This window comes from Ceratotherium simum, chromosome 39 (assembly GCF_057802395.1).
Source record: "Ceratotherium simum simum isolate JZ-2026a chromosome 39, ASM5780239v1, whole genome shotgun sequence".
In the NCBI taxonomy this organism is placed as follows: domain Eukaryota; kingdom Metazoa; phylum Chordata; class Mammalia; order Perissodactyla; family Rhinocerotidae; genus Ceratotherium; species Ceratotherium simum.
This window is the reverse complement of record NC_141938.1, coordinates 16,501,661-16,520,190: the sequence shown is the minus strand read 5'-3', so window position 1 is coordinate 16,520,190 and position 18,530 is coordinate 16,501,661. Positions and strand designations below refer to the sequence as shown.

General features: G+C 55.8%; 1 protein-coding gene across 2 annotated transcripts; it reads right to left on the bottom strand.

Annotated features, from left to right (window-relative positions):
- Positions 1-6,180: 6,180 nt before the first annotated feature.
- SPMAP2 (sperm microtubule associated protein 2) lies at positions 6,181-17,688 on the bottom strand. 2 transcript variants are annotated; one of them, XM_087425263.1, is made up of 8 exons: positions 17,383-17,688; positions 16,845-16,961; positions 16,509-16,580; positions 15,994-16,055; positions 15,170-15,239; positions 13,848-13,965; positions 10,570-10,729; positions 6,181-6,612 (listed from the first exon to the last, which is right to left on the bottom strand). In XM_087425263.1, exons 1-8 carry the CDS (start codon positions 17,670-17,672, stop codon positions 6,374-6,376), a joined length of 1,128 nt encoding a protein of 375 aa, XP_087281389.1. In that variant the 5' UTR covers positions 17,673-17,688; the 3' UTR covers positions 6,181-6,373. The 2 variants fall into 2 exon arrangements, with proteins under 2 accessions (XP_087281389.1, XP_087281388.1); XM_087425262.1 differs by lacking the exon at positions 16,509-16,580.
- Positions 17,689-18,530: the final 842 nt, after the last annotated feature.

The following is an 18,530-nucleotide window of genomic DNA, read 5'->3' as shown; positions in this document are numbered from 1 at the left end:
AATGGATGTTGGATCTTGTCAAATGCTTTCTCTGCATCTATTGAGATAACCATGTGATTTTTATTCTTCATTTTGTTAATGTGATATATCACATTGATTGATTTACAGCTGTGCAGTCATCCCTGCATCCCTGGAATAAATCCCACTTGGTCATGGTGTGTATTCAATTTGCTAATATTTTGTTGGGGATTTTTGCATCGATGTTCATCAGTGATACTGGCCTGTAGTTTTCTTTTTTTGTTGTCCTTGTCTGGTTTTGGTATCAGAGTAATGTTGGCTTCATAGAATGAGTTAGGAAGCTTCCCCTCCTCTTCAATTTTTTGGAATAGTTGAGAAGGATAGATATTAAGTCTTCTTTGAATGTTTGGTGGAATTCTGGTCCTGGACCTTTGTTTTTTGGGAGGTTTTTGATTACTGTTTCAATCTCTTTATTTGTAATTGGTCCATTCAGATTCTCTATTTCTTCTTGATTCAGTTTTGGGAGGTTGTATGATTCTAAGAATTTATCCATTTCTTCTAGATTGTCCAGTTTGTTAGCATACAGCTTTTCATGGTATTCTCTTATAATCCTTTGTATTTCTGAGGTGTCTGTTGTAATTTCTCCTCTTTCATTTCTGATTTTATTTATTTGAGTCTTCTCTCTTTTTTTTCTTAGTGAGTCTGGCTAAGGGTTTGTCAATTTTGTTTATCTTCTCAAGGAACAGCTCTTAGTTTCATTGAACCTTTCTACTTTTTTTTTTTTTTGATGAGATGTGAATGAGATATTTCTCAAAATAACATAGAGACCAAAAGAGAAAATTTTCTGCTCTAATTGTTATTATTTCCCTCCTTCTGCTGACTCTGGGCTTTGTTTGTTCTTTTTCTAGTTCTTTTAGGTATAGGGTAAGCTTGTTTATTTGAGATTTTTCTTATTTGTTGAGGTAGGCCTGTATTGCTATAAATTTCCCTCTTAGAACCTCCTTTGCTGCATCTCATAAGAGTTGGTATGTTGTGTTTTCATTTTCATTTGTCTCCAGGTATTTTTTGATTTCTCCTTTGATTTCTTCATTGATCCAGTAGTTGTTCAGTATTCAGTAGCGTGTTGTTTACTCTCCACATATTTGTGACTTTTCCAGCTTTTTTCTTGTAGTTGATTTCTAATTTCATAGCATTGTGGTTGGAAAAGATGCTTGATATGATTTCAGTCTTCTTAAATTTATTGAGGCTTGTCTTGTTTCCCAACATATGGTCTGTCTTTGAGAATGTTCCATGTGCACTTGAGAAGAACGTGTAGTCTGCTGTTGTCGGATGGAATGTTCTCTAGGCATCTATTCAGTCCATCTGGTCTAGTGTTTCATTTAAATCCACTATTTCCTTGTTGACTTTCTGTGTGGATGATCTATACATTGATGTAAGTGAGGTGTTGAGGTCCCCTACTATTATTGTGTTGCTGTCAATTTCTCCCTTTAGGTCTGTTAATAGTTGCTTTAAATACTTTGGTGCTCCTGTATTAGGTGCATATATATTCATAAGTGCTATGTCCTCTTGGTGGAGTGTCCCTTTTATCATTATATATTGCCCCTCTTTGTCTCTCATTACCTTTTTAATCTTGAAGTCTACTTTGTCAGATACAAGTATGGCAATACCTGCTTTCTTTTGTTTGCCATTTGCTTCGAGTATTGTCTTCCATCCCTTCACTCTGAGCCTGTGTTTGTCTTTAGAGCTGAGATGTGTTTCCTGGAGGCAGCATATCGTTGGGTCTTGTTTTTTAATCCATCCAGCCACTCTGTGTCTTTTGATTTAGGAATTCAATCCATTTACATTTAGAGTGATTATTGGTATATAAAGACTTAATACTGCCATTTTATCTCTTGTTTTCCAGTTGTTCTATATTTCCACTGTTTCTTTTTTCTTGTCTTTCTGACTGCCATTTCAGTTTGGTGGTTTTCTGTAACAGTTTTCTCTTTATTTATGATTTGTGACTCTGCTCTAATTTTTTGTTTGGTGGTTACCGTGAGGTTTGTATCAAAGACCTCATAGATGAGATAGCCCATTTCCTGACAGCCCCTTATCTCCCTTAGTCTAAGCAGGTTCCATCCCTTCCTATTCCCCTTCTATGTTTTTGTTGTCACAAATTATTCTTTTTTGCGTTGTGAGTTTGGGACCAAATGGAGGTGTTTGTTGTGATTTTTGATGCTTTCTTTCCCTTTATCCTTTATGTTATAATTGTTTGCTAACCTCTTCTGATAGGGAGCTGCAACTTTCTGATTGTTGTCTGTCTATTGATCTCCTTGCTCAAAGCTTTGTGAACCCTCGCCTTTTTGTTCAGGTAGGAGGGGTCCCTTCGTCATTTCTTGTAAGGCAGGCCTAGTGGCGGTGAACTCCCTCAGCTTTTGTTCATCTGGGAAAGCTTTTATTTCTCCATCACATCAGAAGGGTAATTTCGCCGGATAGAGTATTCTTGGCTGAAAGTCTTTGTCTTTCAGTATTTTGAAGGTATCATTCCACTGTCTCTTAGCCTGTAAGGTTTCTGCTGAGAAATCTGCTGAAAGCCTGATGGGGGTTCCTTTGTAGGTTATTTTCTTCTCTCTTGCTGCCCTTACTATTTTTTCTTTGTCATTGACTTTCGGCAGTTTTAATGTTATATGCCTTGGAGAGGGCCTTTTGGCACTGATGTCATTAGGAGTTGTATTGGCGCCCTGCACTTGCAGGTCCAGGTCCTTCCCCAGGTTTGGGAAGTTCTCAGCAATTATTTCTTTGAAGAAGCTCTCTGCTCCTTTCTCCCTGTCTTCTCCTCCCTCTGGGAGATTATAAGCCTTATGTTACTTTTCCTAATTGAGCTGGATATTTCTCAAAGAATTTCGTGGTTTTTTAAAAATCTTAGTTCTCTCTCCTCGTCTACCTGAAGCATTTCTAGGCTTCTATCTTAGACCTCGCTAATTCTCTCCTCCATAGGGTCTGCTCTTTTTTTTTTTTTATGCTTTCTACATTATTTTTTAATCTCGTTAATTGTGTTCTTCATATCCAGAATTTCTGTTTGGCTTTTCTGTTAGAGCTTCAGTCTCTTTGGTGAAGTATTCCTTCTTTCATTAATTTTATTCTTGAGCTCCTTGAACTGTTTTTCTGAGTGTTTTGTAACTCATTGAGTTTCTCTAGGACAGCTGTCTTGAGTTCTCTATCAGATTGTAATCGTCTGTGACTTCAGGTTTGGTTTCTGGAGAGTTGTCATTTTCCTTCTGTTCTGCTGTGTTGCTGTACTGTAGATCTTCATGCTGTTTGATGAATTGATCCTCTGCTGGGGCACATTTGTGGTAGTCACGGCCTTCTCTTATTTGGGTCAGGCTTCAGTTACTTTGGTTCTGATTGCCCGGGTCTTGTGTTCCTCCACTGGCTCTCCGTGGGCTCACACACTGCTGTCCCGTGCACCACCTGCACTGCTGTTCCCAGGTTGTCTTGGGGTGCTGGTTGCACTGCTGCCAGGGGTGCTGTGTTCACAGGTGTGCCGTCACTGGTGGGAGCCCAGGGACCCAGGGACTCATATGCAGCCCCCCTGGCTGGTGAAGCAGGGCTGGGTCACCTCTTCTGCTGTGGCTTCTGATGCTTCTGGCCACAGACTCCACCTGCCACGGCAGAGGCAGGGGTGGCAGGGGGCTGTTTTTCCTGTTCCTGCCCCATCTGCTCATAGTTGTGCCAGTCGGGCCACTCTGTGTTGGCACAGGCCAGACCACCGCCACTCACCATGGCTCAGTGGGCACCTGCGTGGGGTGGGCCACTGCCACTCCACAAATGTTTGTGCACAGGCCAGGCTGCCCCCACCTCCACTCACAGTCATGCTGGCCACTGTGTGAGGACCTCGACCTGGCTCGCTGCCCCCAGGGAGGGGGAGGGGGCCACTCCCCTGGTCCCACTGCCTCCCGGGGGTCCAGCCCACCCACCTCCAGATGCACGGCTGCGTGGACCTCTCAGGCGTCCTGCTGTGCTGTGTGGAGGATCCTCTGCTGGTTAGTGGATCTCCGTTTAGTCGTAACTTAGGGGGAGAGACAGAGGGGATAGCTCCCTCCACCTTGATGCTAACGTCACTCCCCTAAAGTTACATTTCAATTTTCAAAGCTCCGTCAGTGTGAAGTTTTTCTCGGCTTGAACAAGAACACTGCAAGGTGAGGTGGTCTTTGGCAAGAGAACGTGCGTGCCATTTTGGACACTCGGTTGGTTTAAAGTCCTGTTCTGTTGGTTTGGAAGGTCGCTACGGCTGAGAACCCCAGGTCAACGCCCCGTGTTGGTGGAAGCGTGTCATTTGAAGTGCGTCATTTGAGGGGCCGGCTCCACTGCAGTCACAGGAAAGGGTCTTCAGACTCTGCCTTTTCGGTCAACCTTGATGACTTCCAACCCGCCTGAGTTTCCTCTTGCTGCTGTGACAGACCACCACTAATTGAGTAGCTAAAACTCCGCACGTCTGTTATCAGGAGGTCAGAAGGTTCACGGGGCAGACGTCTGGGTGTCGGCAGGGCCCTGCTCCCTCTGGAGCCCCGGGGGGAGGATGTGCTTCCTTCTGGGGCCGAACTCCTCCAGCTTCAAATCCAGGGCATAACATCTTGCTTTGGGGTCATAACACCTTCTTTCTCTGAAGCCAGATTTCCCTCTGCCTCCCTCTTAAGAGGACGAGTGATTATCTTGGACCCACTGGTAATCCAGGATAATCTCCATATGTCACAGTCCTTAACTCCATCTGTCCCTTTATATACATCCCATTATATCCCCCAAAGCCCCTTTTGCCAGATAAAGTCATGCATTCCCCGATTTTGGGGGTTAGGACCCGGGCGTCTCTGGAACTGGACTCAGCTGACCACACAGTCCGAGCTCGGACTGAGAACGCCCCGTTCCGGGATGGGAACGCACAACCTCGCTGGGCTGGAGTCTTGGGGGATCCGCTCATGTTCTTATTTCAACTGCCTCCTGCAGAGTTCTCCCTCCTGTTCCCGTTGTGCCCACCAGAGCAACACAGAGAGGGTCCGCGACCCCATCCCTTCATTCAACAAATGAGGGGTCACCTCCCTGCCCGTCTTCAAGAGCCACTTACTCAGCGAGGTGCCCGGCCTCCTCGAACATCACTTATTTGTCGATTTGCATCTTCCTGTCATTCAAGAGGATGAGGGTCTTTTAACCTTTTTCTTCTGGACACCTGTCTGGGTCTGCTCCTCTAAGTTGCTCAATAAATGATCTTTTGATCATTGAATGAATTGATATCCTAAGAGAACTGAGAGTCTGGTAATAATTTGGATTCTCAGGCTCACGGCTCCGTCTCTGAGAGAACACTGGTAGAGGGCTGGCCTCGCCATCAGCACATCACACGATCCCGACCCAGACGCTGGTCCCCAAGTGGCCCAGTCAGAGCCGGCGAAATATGGGACTTCATCCAGGGTTTCAGAGAGAGAAAAGATGTCTGTCTCACTGTGGTCAGCTGAGTAACGGCCACAAAGACGTCCCCGTCCTGGTCCCAGGCCCTGTGGATGTGTCACCTCATGTGGCAGAGAGGACTTTGCAGATGGATTAAGTCAAGGCCCCTGAGAGGGGAGATGACCCTGGATCCCCGGGGGCCCAATGTCATCACAGGGTCCTCATCAGAGGGAGGAGGAGGGTCAGAGGCAGAGCGAGACGGGAGACGCTGCGCTGCGGGCTGTGCAGACGGAGGAAGGGGCCCCGAGCCCAGGACGTGGCCTCTAGAAGCTGGAAAAGGCAGGAGACGGTTCTCCCTAGAGCCTCTGGGAGGACAGCCCTGCCCACACCCGGATTTAGTCCGCAGAGGCCCGTGTGGGACCCCCTGACCTCCAGGACCATGAGATGACAAGTGTGTGTGGTTTGAAGCCACCCTGTTTGTGGTGGTCTCTCACAGCAGCCGCAGGAAACTCATACGGGGACGATGGGTCTTCCCCGACCTCTCTGAGCCTCAGTCTCCAGCTCTGTGAAATGGGGACAATCACAACCCCCATCACTGAGTTGCTGTAAAGATCATAAGTCAGGCCACAGGCGTTAGCTGGTTTTCTCCTGGAGGTCTCTCTGAGTCTGAGGTGCTTGCGGACCCCCGGGACGTGGCTGGATGAGCCAGTGTGGACGTAAGAGGGCCAGAGGGAAAATTCTGGAGTTGGGGAAGGCTGAGGTCCAGCCTCAGAGAAGCCCAAGATGGCAGGTGAAAGTGACGTGGAGAATAAAAGGGTCGGACAAACCACAGGCTGGGTACCAACATAAATATTATTATTATTCCTCCTCCTCGACGTGCTGGCCGTCCAGCCACCCCCCGCCTCCAGGCCCAGGCGCTCGGAGCCAGCCACACACACAGGGTTAGGATGCACTTGGGCGTTTACTGGGAACGGGGTCTCGGAGGCCGGGCCTGGGTCGCTCACACTTTTCTGGTGATACTCTTGGGGGTGGCGAGCTCGCGGAGGCGAGGGGACGCCCGGGCCACCAGGGAGGCCGGGGAGATGGAGTGGGGGTCGTAGCCCTCGTTGAGGTCCCTGCGCACCTTGGGCTGGGCCAGGGAGACGATGCGGGGACTGGCCACTGCCCTCTTGGTGACGTCCAGCACCTCCCAGCGCGGATCTCGGTCAGGAACACACTTGTCCGACTGGGCCTTGGGCACTGGAGGGGCAGGAGAGAGGGACAGCGTCAGGGGCTGGGGCCCCTCCTCCTACAAGACCAACCTTCTAGTCTAAGCTCCCAAGGCCAGTGGCCCGTCCTGCGATGGAAGAACGGATCCACACAACGTGCCTGTCCACCCAGTGGAATACAATGCAGCCATGAAAAGGAGTGAAGCCCTGACACAGCCACACCACGGACGGACCTTGAACACACGATGCTCAGTGAGAGAACCAGACACAGAAGGACACACAGTGTGTGAGTCCACTGATGTGAAATGTCCAGAACAGGCCCATCCACAGACAGAAAGGGGGTTCGTGGTTGTCAGGGGGTGGGGGGGGATGGGGGAATTGTTAAAAAAGAGACAACAGGCCCAAAATTGAGTCACTTGTGCGCAGCCCACAGCTGCAAACCAAGACCTAATACCCAACCCAGCTGCAGTTTCCACCTCCCAGGACTGGAGCCTTTAACTGGTCACTCTGGGGCTTTCTGGTCAGCACAGTGAGCTCATCTGCCAGGCGGACCCTCTCCAGCCCCCAAAGGAGGACGCCGTGACCCACTCGTCCCCCTGTCCCCGTTCTGTCTCCACTTTGAGTGGGTCCTCAGAGCCCCTTTCTCTTTGCCAGATCCGTGAATGGCTCACTAAAGCCAGCTCGACCTTCAGGATTTACTCAGTTGAGTTTTGGTTATTCAACAGAAGCGAGCACTAACGGGCGGGGGGCTCTCTTTGGGGTGATGAAAATGTTCTAAAACAGATCGTGGTGACGGGTGCACAAATCTGTGAATGTACTAGAAACTATCAAAGTGCCCACTTTCAAAGGGTGAATTGTGGGGCCGGCCCGGTGGCATAGCGGTTAAGTTCACACGCTCCGCGTCGGCAGCCTGGGGTTCGTGGGTTCGGATCCCGGGTGAGGACCTACTCGCCACTCATCAAGCCGTGCTGAGGCTGCATCCCATATACAGCAACTAGAAGGATGTGCAACTATGACATACAACTATCTACTGGGGCTTTGGGGAGAAAAAAAGGATAAAAGGAGGAAGACAGGCAATAGATGTTAGCTCAGGGCCAATCTTCCTCAATAAAGAAAAATGCTTTCATTAAAAAAAAGAAATCTTCATCTTTAAAAAAAAAAAGGGTGAACTGTACAGAAAAAAATATTTCACATGGCCACAGGTCCCAGACAGGGACAGCAAAAGCACCCTGATGGCCGGGGGCGGGGAGGGTGCGAGGACGGGCTCGGTGGCCCTGTCACCCCTCTACTCCTCCTCTGATGTCACAGTGGGGACGGCGGGAGGGACGGTGTGGGAGGCGTCCCTCTCCGGGGCTGCAGGCCTGGCGGGTGGACCGAGGGGGCAGGCCCCGGACAGGGGCCCTTTCAGGATTCGGCCTCGGCTTCTCGGCTTCGGCCCCCCTGTCCCTTGGGGCTCCTGCCCTCGGTGCACCGCTGGGCCCTCTAGACCTTCTGCCCCGGCCGACGTGGCTCCCGCTGCACGAGACTGCAGAGCACCTGCCAGGGGCTGGAGTTCCATTCTATTAAATGTCAATAAGATCAATTAATTTACTTAAGTCAACTGATGGGTTGATTTTAATGTCCCTGGAGTGGCCCCTGGTGGACACACAGCCCCCACAAGCAGAGACCCGTGGCTCAGCCGGGCCCCTGCATCTCCCCTCCTGGTGCCCCGGCCCCTCCTCCTGGTCTGCCCCCCTCTCCACCTCTCCGCCACCCCTCCTGGGGCGACAGCTGCAAGGCACGGCCTGCGGGGCCTAGAGAGATGACCACCGGTGACACTGCCTCAGCCTTCAGTCTCTGGGAGCTTCGAGACCCTCGGTTTTGAGGGCTACAGCCTCCTTCCGAACCCCTCTTTGCCCAGAGCCTCTGTGCACGTGGGAGAGGACCGTCCCCTTCTCAGCAGACAAGCCCGGCCTCAGGAGAGCCCTGGGTGGAAAGAAAGTGGGGCTCCCTCCGCCAGGAAGGCACAAGGCCACGCCGGGCACATGGCTGGGCAAGGCCATCAGGGCTGGACCAGAGATTTGCTGTGCAGATGGTCTGTGCAGGGACCCAGCCAAAGGAAAGGGGCCGAGCAGCTGGGCCTCAGTGGCCGTCGGGGGCTGGGAGGACCAGGCCTGAACCAGCTTCCCTGAACTCTTCTGTGAGGGTTCAGGAGCATGTCCGCCCCTGGACATCCGGGCTCCTGAACTCTGCTGACCTCAACTTAGAGCAGTGACCGAGTCCACTGCCAGGCAGCACACGTGGACACACAAAGTGGCCATGGACTCGTTCACACCCGCGGAGGCCCAGCACCTCAGCTGCCTCATTCCACTTTTTACAACGCTGGTCACAGCCGTTAGTGGGAGGGAGTCTGCTGCTTGAAAAACACAACGTGATGTGATTCTTACACACACACACACACACACGGGGGTATGTTTACACGGACACCTGACCCACAGATGAAGGTTACGTGTGTGTGCGAATGTACGTCTATTCATACTCCCGACGTGCGTTTGTGGCGTACGCAAGAGAGAGCAGCAGGACGGTCCAACACAGCAGTGCACCTGTTTTCAGGTGTTTCCGCTCATTTAACCATTCCGTTAACAAATATCGAGAGGATGGATCAATGAATGAATAAACGAACAAAAAAAAAGATCCCATAAGCAAAGTTGAAAGAAAAGAGACCGGCTGGGAGAAGGTATTCTGCAATGTGCTCAACAAAGGATTCGTGACCATCTTATATAAAGAGCTGCCCGAAATCAACAACCAAAAACACCAGAGAAGGGGAAGTGAGGAATCAAGGCTGCAGAGTGACCGCACGGCCAGTCGAACCCTCTGGCATTTATGTGCAGGAGCAGGGGACGCAGACACAAAGCCTGTGACCTCGTGGGCCCGCACAGGACGGACTGCAAACGGTAAACAGATGCAAGAATACACCGTCAAGTTACTGGATGGCGGCAGGCGCCGTGGAGAGAGAGCCAGGAGAGCAGGGCAGGCTCTCAGGGGCCGGGTGGGCCTGGCTCGTGGAGTGAAGCGGGGTGCCTGGGGGGCCTCACCGAGAGGGCAGGCTACAGCCAAGCGTGTGGGGGTCAGAGGATCCCGGGGCGCCTTCAGGCCAGAGGACAGATGACAGGGCGTGTGGGGTTGAGCGAGGCAGGGCCCGGGGGGCTCATGCAGCGGAGGGTGTAACCCAAACCAGGTTCAGCAGGACCCCTCAGGCGCCACGTGGGAAATGGGTGGAGGTGACGGCTCTGGTCCAGGGTCCGACGACAGGCCCAGGAGGGGGCGGCCGGGCGAGAGCAGGGGGTGGGCTCCTGACTACTCAGAGAGCAGAGCCCTTGGGAGTTCTCGGTGCCCTGGACGTGGGGTGTGTGACACGCGACGGGAGGGGCCGGGCAGGGAAGGATGGACACTTGCGAGCGTATACATGTGGCTGTGCACGACTGCGGATCTCTGTCCATGCCCCCTGTGCCCGGAAGGACACCCACAAACTGCACTGTCTTTGCGGGCGGGATTCCTTCTTCTTTATGTTCTTCTGCGTCTCCCAGACTCTCTACGATTAGCACATGTTACCTCTGTCCGGGGAACCGGCTGTTCCGTTTGTTCTAAAGCACAGGCGAGGATCGGGACCCCCTGTTTTAAAGCTGCCTTTGTGCCCCAGCTTGGCCCCCTGACCTTCTCTTCTGCACCCACTCACCCTGAGGGGGAGCCGCTCAGACACCCGCTGGGTCAGGACCACGGCCCCTCGGCTCTCCGCCCCTCCCTGGGGGGCGACCCCCTGCCAGCCCCCAGGAGAGCCCTCGGGCTGTGGCAGGAACTGTCCCCAGGGATCTGGGCGACTGGTCTGCAGTTTCGGGAGGAGCCAGAGGAAGAGGGAGCAGGAACCTGGCAGAAGCAGCCCCCCATGGTCCGAGTCCAGTGGGGAAGGACAAAGCCTCATAGGGACCCGAGCCCCAGGGGCCCCACTCACTGGCCAAGTGGACGAGGCGGTTGTAGTCAGACACGTAGGGCTTGGGCTTCAGCACGGGATCCCACTCTGCCAACAGGGGGGCTGCAGCCCTGGGCTTTGCCAGCTGGAGGATCCTGGGACTGGGGACAGCCTTCTGGGCTGCCCTGGACACCTGGGACACCTAGACACAGAATTAGAGGGCAGAGCAGAGCAGTCCATGATTCCTCAGCGGCCCCGGGATTGAAAAGACCCCATAAGCAACACAAAAAGACTAATGTGTTCAGCAAAGGATTGGTAGCCATCATATATAAAGAGTTCCTCTAAATCAATAACCCAAAACACCAGCAGGGGACTGGGCTAGTCATATACAAGAGTAACCTAAATGGTCCGTCCTCCTCTCTGTGGACCAGGGAAAGGTACATTCAAACCACAAAATGTCACTCCACACCAACAAATTTGGCAAAAATGCGAAAGTCTGACACTACCAAGCCCTGGCAGGCATGTGGGAGGAGAGAAATCCTCGTGCCTGGCAGGGAGGAGAGCAAATTAGCACCAGCAGTTTGAGAGCAGCCTGTCCGTCTCGAGCACAGTTCACGTGCACACGGGCTGACGCCGTGTAAGGAAAAGCCAACAGCAGAGCACGGGGAGGTGAGCACGGATCATTCAGCTTGCTTATCACAGCCAACAAGCTGGCTGTCCATCAGGAGGGGACTGGGTAAGTTAATAGTGCTGCCTTCACATGATACAACGCAACGCAGCTGTGAAATATTGTTTCTAGGGGCCCGCCCCGTGGTATAGTGGTTAAGTTCGTGCACTCCGCTTCAGCGGCCCGAGGTTCCCACGTTTGGATCCCGGGCTTGGACCAACGCACCGCTTGTCAGGCCATGCTGTGGCGGCGTCCCATATAAAGTGGAGGAAGATGGGCACGGGCTCAGAGCCAATCTTCTTCAGCAAAAAAAGAGAAAAGGAGGAGGAGTCCCCTCCTGCAAATCCGCCGGATGCTGGAGCGGGTGCCCGCGTGTCTGATGGGGCCGGCGTGTTTGTGTATTTAATGTCCTGCAAACGCCCCCTGCCCCATACAGCTCCGGCAGGAGCCCCCGTGGAGGCAGAGATGGGCTGAAACGACCTCTAAGGTCACTCTGAACTTGAGTCTCTTTCCTCCTGAAATTGTCCTCCTTAAAGATGATGGTCACCGCTCTTTTCAAGGACATCCTGGGGTTGAAAATTTCGTGCCCCAATCAATATTCTCTCCCTCCGCCCTCCCCTCTCCCCCTGGGGCCGCCCAGCTCAGGCCTGAGGAGAGAGGAACGGGGTTTCAGTCCCGCCTTCCAGGGGGCCCCGCCAGGAGGGGTGGACAGACGCGTTCACGCATCGACTAACGGTGATGACCACTCCACCGGCGCGGGCCAGGCGGGCTCTGAAGTCACACCACAACCACCACAGGAGGCCGTCCCTGCGCTCGGGGGGCTCATGGCTTGGTGGAAGAATGTACAGTCCGTCCACAGACACGTGACCGGGGCCGGGATGGAGCGTGGTGGGCGTGAGAGTCTGGAGGTTGTGTGCCCGGCGGACGGGGCAGGAATGGAGGGCAGGGGAGGAGAAGGGTCCTGAGGGCAGAGGAGCCGGATGCAGGTGGGAGAGGTTTGTGGGCAGAGGGGCCTGCGTGTGCCAAGGCCAGGAGGCCTGTGGAGGGACCTGCGTTTAGAACCCACGTTGGTCTCCTCCCGTGGGGTCGAGAGGTTGAGAAGGGCTGAATCCTGCTGAGTCTTCGATTCCCGGCTCGAGAATCTGGACTCTCCCAGGGGTACTGGGGAGCCAGAGAGGGCTTTGGAGCCCAGAGGAGATGAGGTGTCAGGGGCTTGAAGGCTGAACAGCAAAGGGAAGGCAGGGAGCTGGGACAGAGCAGGTGCATGGCCAGTGAGAGGAGGGACGGGCCGGAGGAGGGACAGGTGGAAAGGGCAGTGCCCTCCTTTGGATCCTGATTCAGCCAAACTGACCACAAAAAGCCAGTTTGGGGACATCTGGGAAAACTGAACACGGACTGAGTATTTTGATATTGAGGTATTACTGTTCAATTTTTTTAGTGTGATCATTGTTATTCTGGCTGCGTTTTTAAAACGTCCTCGTCTATTAGAAACACATCCTGAAGTGTTTAAAAGAGAAAAGGGGGCTGGCCTGGTGGCACAGGTGGTTAAGTGCGCGTGCTCCGCTGCGGCGGCCCGGGGTTCGCCGGTTCAGGTCCCAGGCGCGCATCGACGCACTGCTTGTCAAGCCATGCTGTGGCAGCGTCCCATATAAAGTGGAGGAAGATGGGCACGGATGTTAGCCCAGGGCCGGTCTTCCTCAGCAAAAAGAGGAGGATTGGCAGATGTTAGCTCAGGGCCGATCTTCCTCACAAAAATAATAAATAAATAAAAGAGAAATGGTTTGATGTCTGGCTTTACTTTAAAAATGTTTTCCAAAGTGGGCGATCTGTAAACAACCACCGAAAAGATCCACCAACGCATCATTTCATGCACATAAACCACAGCAAGACACACCACAGGTCTGTCAGGACGGCCCTACGTCAATGAATAAACAAACAAACAGTTCGACAGATGATGCGATGCTAGTGCGGACGCACAACGGGGCGGCCACTCTGGAGAGCAGGCTGTGGGATGAACCCCAGACCCCACCATCCCACCCAGAATTCCCCTGGGGATGCGGAAACGTCCCCCACAGACACCTGTGCACAAGTGTGCATAGCAGCTGTGTTTGCAATCGCCAAAAACTAGAAACACCCCCGTGTCCTCCAGCGGGTGAGTGTGGTCCACCCAGACAACAGGATCGGATTCTAACCTATGCGAGAGTGTCAGACAGGGCACGCTGAGGGAAGAAAGTGGACGCAGACGACAGGCCGGGGGACTCCCTCCACGTGGGGTCCTGGGGAGAAGGTCAGGGTTCTCAGAGGTCACCTGTCGGCCTGAGCTGGGAGAAGGGGACCCCTCTGTGGGGAGAGGGATAAGCGTGTGGTGTGGAAAAGACTGAACGTTTCCGTCGTCTCTGAAACGGGATTTTCTGGCGCCCGCGTCGGGGCAGGAGGCTCTGGGCCCCACTCAGCTGACGTAGGCGGGGAGGACGACCCCAGGGGGCTTCAAGGCCGACGTGAGAGGAGGAGGGACCCTCTTCCCGAGCGAGTCCCAGAAATTCCGAGGGTTCACGAGAGCCGCTATACATCTGCTGTGCTGGCGTCTGTTCCCTCTGGTCCTTGGGCCTCTGGCCCCCGGCCCGCTGGGGAGCCTCCCGGAAAAGCCACCTACCTCGGACATGTTTATGCTCCATATGTTGTTCCGGACCCTCGGGGTGGCCAGTTCCCGCAGGCGACTGGACGGCTGGCATACCAAGGTGGCCTTGGGGATGGGCCAGACGGACGTGGTCCTAGGGGACATCCACGTCTGAGACCCCCAGCCAGCCCAGGGGCACGGGGCGGCACCGCTGTGTGTGCCCCTCCTCCTCAGCCCCGCTCTGACTCTGGGGACATGGTGGGGACTGGGAAGGGGAGGGTTCTGAAAACACCTCCAAGGAGGGATTCACAAAAGATCCCCGCCGGAGGCGCCCTAGGTGTGCTCAAGGGTGGAGCGACCTTGTCCTGAGGCCGCCGCCCCCGATGTACAAGGGCCGTCTTCAAGCTCCTCGGTGACGGCCCCTCCCAGGGCCTCCTCCCCACCCCGTCATGGGGCTGGGTCGGGTCTGGCGCGGGATAAACGGGGCGTCCACAGAATCAGGAAAGTGGACCTCCCCTGAGCTCTCTGGGCCGGAGCCTTCCAGCATCACAGCTCAGCGACGCCTCGGCTCCGGAAACGGAGCCGCATTTCTGATCTGAGGCCGACCCTCCCCGTGGGTCCACCTCTCTGAGGCTGGGATACGGCTATAAACGCTGTCAGCCGGGCCACCGTCACCGTCACCGTCACCGTCGCCGGTGTGTGCCGGGGGCAGCTGTTTACGCTGAAACAACGTTCCTGGTCCTGCAGAGGTTGAGTCTAATTGCCGTTTAAATTACCTCCCGATCGCACTACAACTCGGCCTTAAATGTAAAGCCACTGTCACCAAGACAGGCATGAAAACAGTGTGTGGAACACGTCAGCCTCTCTGAGCTGAAAAGTGATTCGAAACACGAGCTAGTTTATTCCAGTCGTATTTTCCTTTCTGTGTACACGTCAAGACAGGGGATGAAAATCTGTGTCTAATTAGCTCTAAAGATCACTTTTAATGAGCGTGAAAGTTCTAGGTGATAAAGACTTGTGTCCTCTGTTGCACGTAAAATAACCACGTCTTACAATTGCTGGCTTTTCGGAGCCAACAATGTCCACACTCGTGACAAGTGACATTACGGAACACGGACCCTGTCACTCTGTACTAAGCACCTTTGCACACAGTCTTCACTCACTGTGCTAAGCACCCTTTGCGCACGATCTCCCCTCCCGCCCCTTCTACGGGCACAGAGCCGAGCCTCGGAGGGTCACGTCCGGTCGGGCATGGCCCGGAGGACTGGAGACCCGGGACCTGGACCCGCCCCGGCCACGCCCCATCGAGGGCAGGGAGCGGCTTCTCTCGGCAGCCCGCCCGCCGCCCGCCCTCCTACCTGCTCCCGCTGTCATAATCCAGGTAGAACCTCTTGGGTCGAGCCAGCTCCTCCACTCGGCGGGACACCGCTGGGCAAAAGGAGACAGCGCCAGCTGAAAACCCGCCCGCCCCGGGGTGTCTGTCCCCCTGAGCTCTTTCCACGGGCTCCAGCGAGAGGCGCCCGTGAGGAACTGCGGGCCGGACGGCTCAGCGCCAGACACCTCGCAGAGGGGCGACTTGCTGTCCCCACTTTGGGGACAATGGGCTCTGAGGCCTGAAGCCCTGTACTCGGGGCACACGGGATGGGAGCCTCAGCCTGGACGGGGAGCTCAGGCCCGTCTGTTCCCCAGCAGGGCTCGGGCCGCTCCAACGACCCGCCCGTCAGGAAAGGGGGTTTGGGTCTGAAGTTACTAGAGGCCTAGGGTTTCCAGGGGCCTCGTGTTCACTGTGGGTGATTCTAAAACCCCCGGGAGGGGACCTGCCCTGTCACTTCTCTCCAAAAACGAGCTTTCTTGAAATGCTTTATTTGAAGGGATCCACTGCTCTCAAAAAGTGCGGAAACCATTGTGGAAGGGAAGACGAAGGGTCCTTTCGTTAAGTCAACACTAACCCCCTTCTTGGTGCAAATTGGGGTCCCCCCGGAGAGTCTGCCCCACACCCTCACCCCAGGACCAACCTCCAGCTGGCTCTTCAGGGGACAGAGTCCAGATATGAGACCCCTGAAGTCTGGGGGGGGACAGACACTCCTGGGAGATGGGGGGACCCCACACAGACGGGTGGCCGGGCACCAGGGCTGGCACAGCCCCTGACGGGGAGGTGGAGGCAGTGGCAGGGCCGACCTACCGGGCACGGTGACGGTGAGGGTGGTGTCCTCCAGAAACCTGTCCGTCCAGTACGTGGAGGGCCTGGAACACAGCCAGGCGTGGCTCAGGGTGAGGGGGGCTGCTCTGAAACAGAACTCAGGGCGCCCCGTCCACACAGACACGCACGCAGGAGGGAGGCGGCGAGGCGAGGGCGGGGAGGCTGGAGGAGGAAGGAGGGAACGTGGAGGAGCAGGAGCGGACAGCCCTGACGGGGGCTGGGGGAACTCTGAGAGCCACGGGGAAATGGGGGTTATTCTGAGCAAGGCTGACGCTCAGAGAAGCGGGAGCTGGGAAACAAAGAGCCCAGGGCCACCTCGCAGGAGCAGACCCCTGCGCGGCTGGGAGGGCCGGAGTCCACAGCACCGGGGGCCTTAGGGAGCCCCCCATGCTTGTCCCTGGAGGGACGGGGAGGGTGGTCAAGTGTGGGGACCCCTGGAGCCTGGCTGTGCGCCTGATGTGGGCGGAGACGGAGGGAGGAGGCGCCCCGGGACTCACCAGTAGACACAGAACTGCAGGCTCTTCATGCAGGGGGAGATCCAGGCAAAGCCCTTACAGCGGCATCCCAGCCTGGGTGAGACAGGCCGGCCCCCGCCTTTTCTCCCGCGTCTCCTCTCCTCTGCTGGCACTTGAGGCCGCCACGGGCCCCCGTGCCCCGCGAGTCCCCCCTCTGGCCGCCTGACTGCTCGCTGCCTCAGGCACGGGGGACGATGGAGAAGGGGGCCGAGCAGGGGGACCCGGGCGGCCCCGGGGAGAATGTGGAGGGGACACCAGGGGCTGCTCTCCTCCTCACCAGCCCACCCCGGCCTCCGGCAACGCCACCCCCAGCCTCACCTGTCTCTCAGGACCTGCCAGTTGGGCTTGGGTTTCGCCAGCTCGAAGAGCCGCCTCCTCTTCCTCCTCCCCCGGGCCGTGGCCGTGCCCGGGGACCTCTGGGTGATGGACAGCCGGCTGTGGGAGAGTGGGTCGTGAGGTCGGAGCTGTTTGCACCCCTCTTTCCTGGGCTCCCGCCCGCCCCCCAGGTCTCCTCGCCCTCCGGAGGGGCGAGAGCTGGACTGAAACCCTGGCTCCACCACCAGCCGGACGTGTGACCGGCCAGGTCCCCTCGGCTCCCTCGGAAGAGAGACTGGCTCCCACCCCTGGACAGTTGCGATTACAAAGTAAGACGTTTACTCATCTCACGAGCACGTGTGAAGTGCCGACTGTATGCCAGGCCCCGGGGTGGGGGGACTGAGCTACAAAGGGGCCCCCGGGAGGCCCAGGGACCATGGGAGGGTCAGCACCAGGATATCTGCCGGGAGGGAGCGCCTGGCTCTCTCCGGGACACCACGGCAAAGACCGCTCCCCACTGCCCCCCGAGCCCACCGCCCACCTCATCTCCTGCACGCCATGCTCATCCTTCTGCAGGACTCGCTCCAGCTCCTGGAGGGCGTCTTCCGGGTCCTGGGGGTCCAGGAACGCCTCCCCGGTCACCTCCTCCGGGGGAACCTCCTCTTCTTGGTCTGGGGATCCCTGTCCCCTGCCATCCAGGTCCTTGGACCCTCGGCTCTCGTACGCGGTGCTGCGGGGGCCCAGGGCATCATCGTCCTGCCCCCCTTCCGACCTACCCTCGGCCTTCGAGCCTCGGGGGTTGTGGAGCGAACTCGGCCAGTGGTCCCCCATGGACTGGGCCTCCCGGCCCTGCGGCCTTGCCCCCCACCACCCAAGTGTGTCTGTGGTCGCCCGGCAACGAGAGAATGGCCTCCTGCATTCTCGGCCGGCCGCATTCCACCCCCAGAGCCCAAGGCTGCCCCTCACCTGACGTCACAGAAGCTCATCACGGGGGCCGCCCCCCCCACCCCGGACTCAGCCCCTCACTCTGTCCTCTCCTGTCACTCTGCCCGCCGGCCTGCACCCACCTCGGGGCTTGGCACTGGCTGGTCCCTCTGCCCACACACGTCTGGCCGGGCTCCTCCCTGGAAAGGCAGCCGCATCCCCGGGTTTCTCTGCATCCCAGCGTCCTGATTTCTCCGTGGCGTTTGGCATCACCTAAAACGATGTTGTTCTCTCCTTCAGTGTCTGTCTCTGCCTCGTGGAGAGTCGCCTCCCCACACCAGGGGCCGAGAGCCTCCGTCCTCCGCGTGTCCCGGTGCCTGGAGCCGCGCCCAGCCTGCAGGAGGCTCTTGGGGAGGAGGTGTTGAATGAATGGTTAGACTGGGGGCAGGGTCCGTGCTGGAACGTACCCGACCCCATTCTGCATGTTTTCCTAGTAAGAGACCCCATCTGTGCTCCGACGGAGGAGTCGGTCCTGGTGTCATAGCTCACCAGGGTCAGCTTAGGAATGAGACCTGAGGGGGATCTGCAGGGGGCTTGGAGGGGCAGCTTCTTCTCTCTTGAAAGGAGACATGAGGAAGGGATGCCGTCTCTTCTTGGTCGTTTTTGGGACTGTCTGTGATGTCTAGAGCTCAGGCAGCCACCTTGTGACCATGAGGCCTGAGGACGTTGAACTGAGAGATGGGTCTTTGGTGTCCTTGTTGAGCC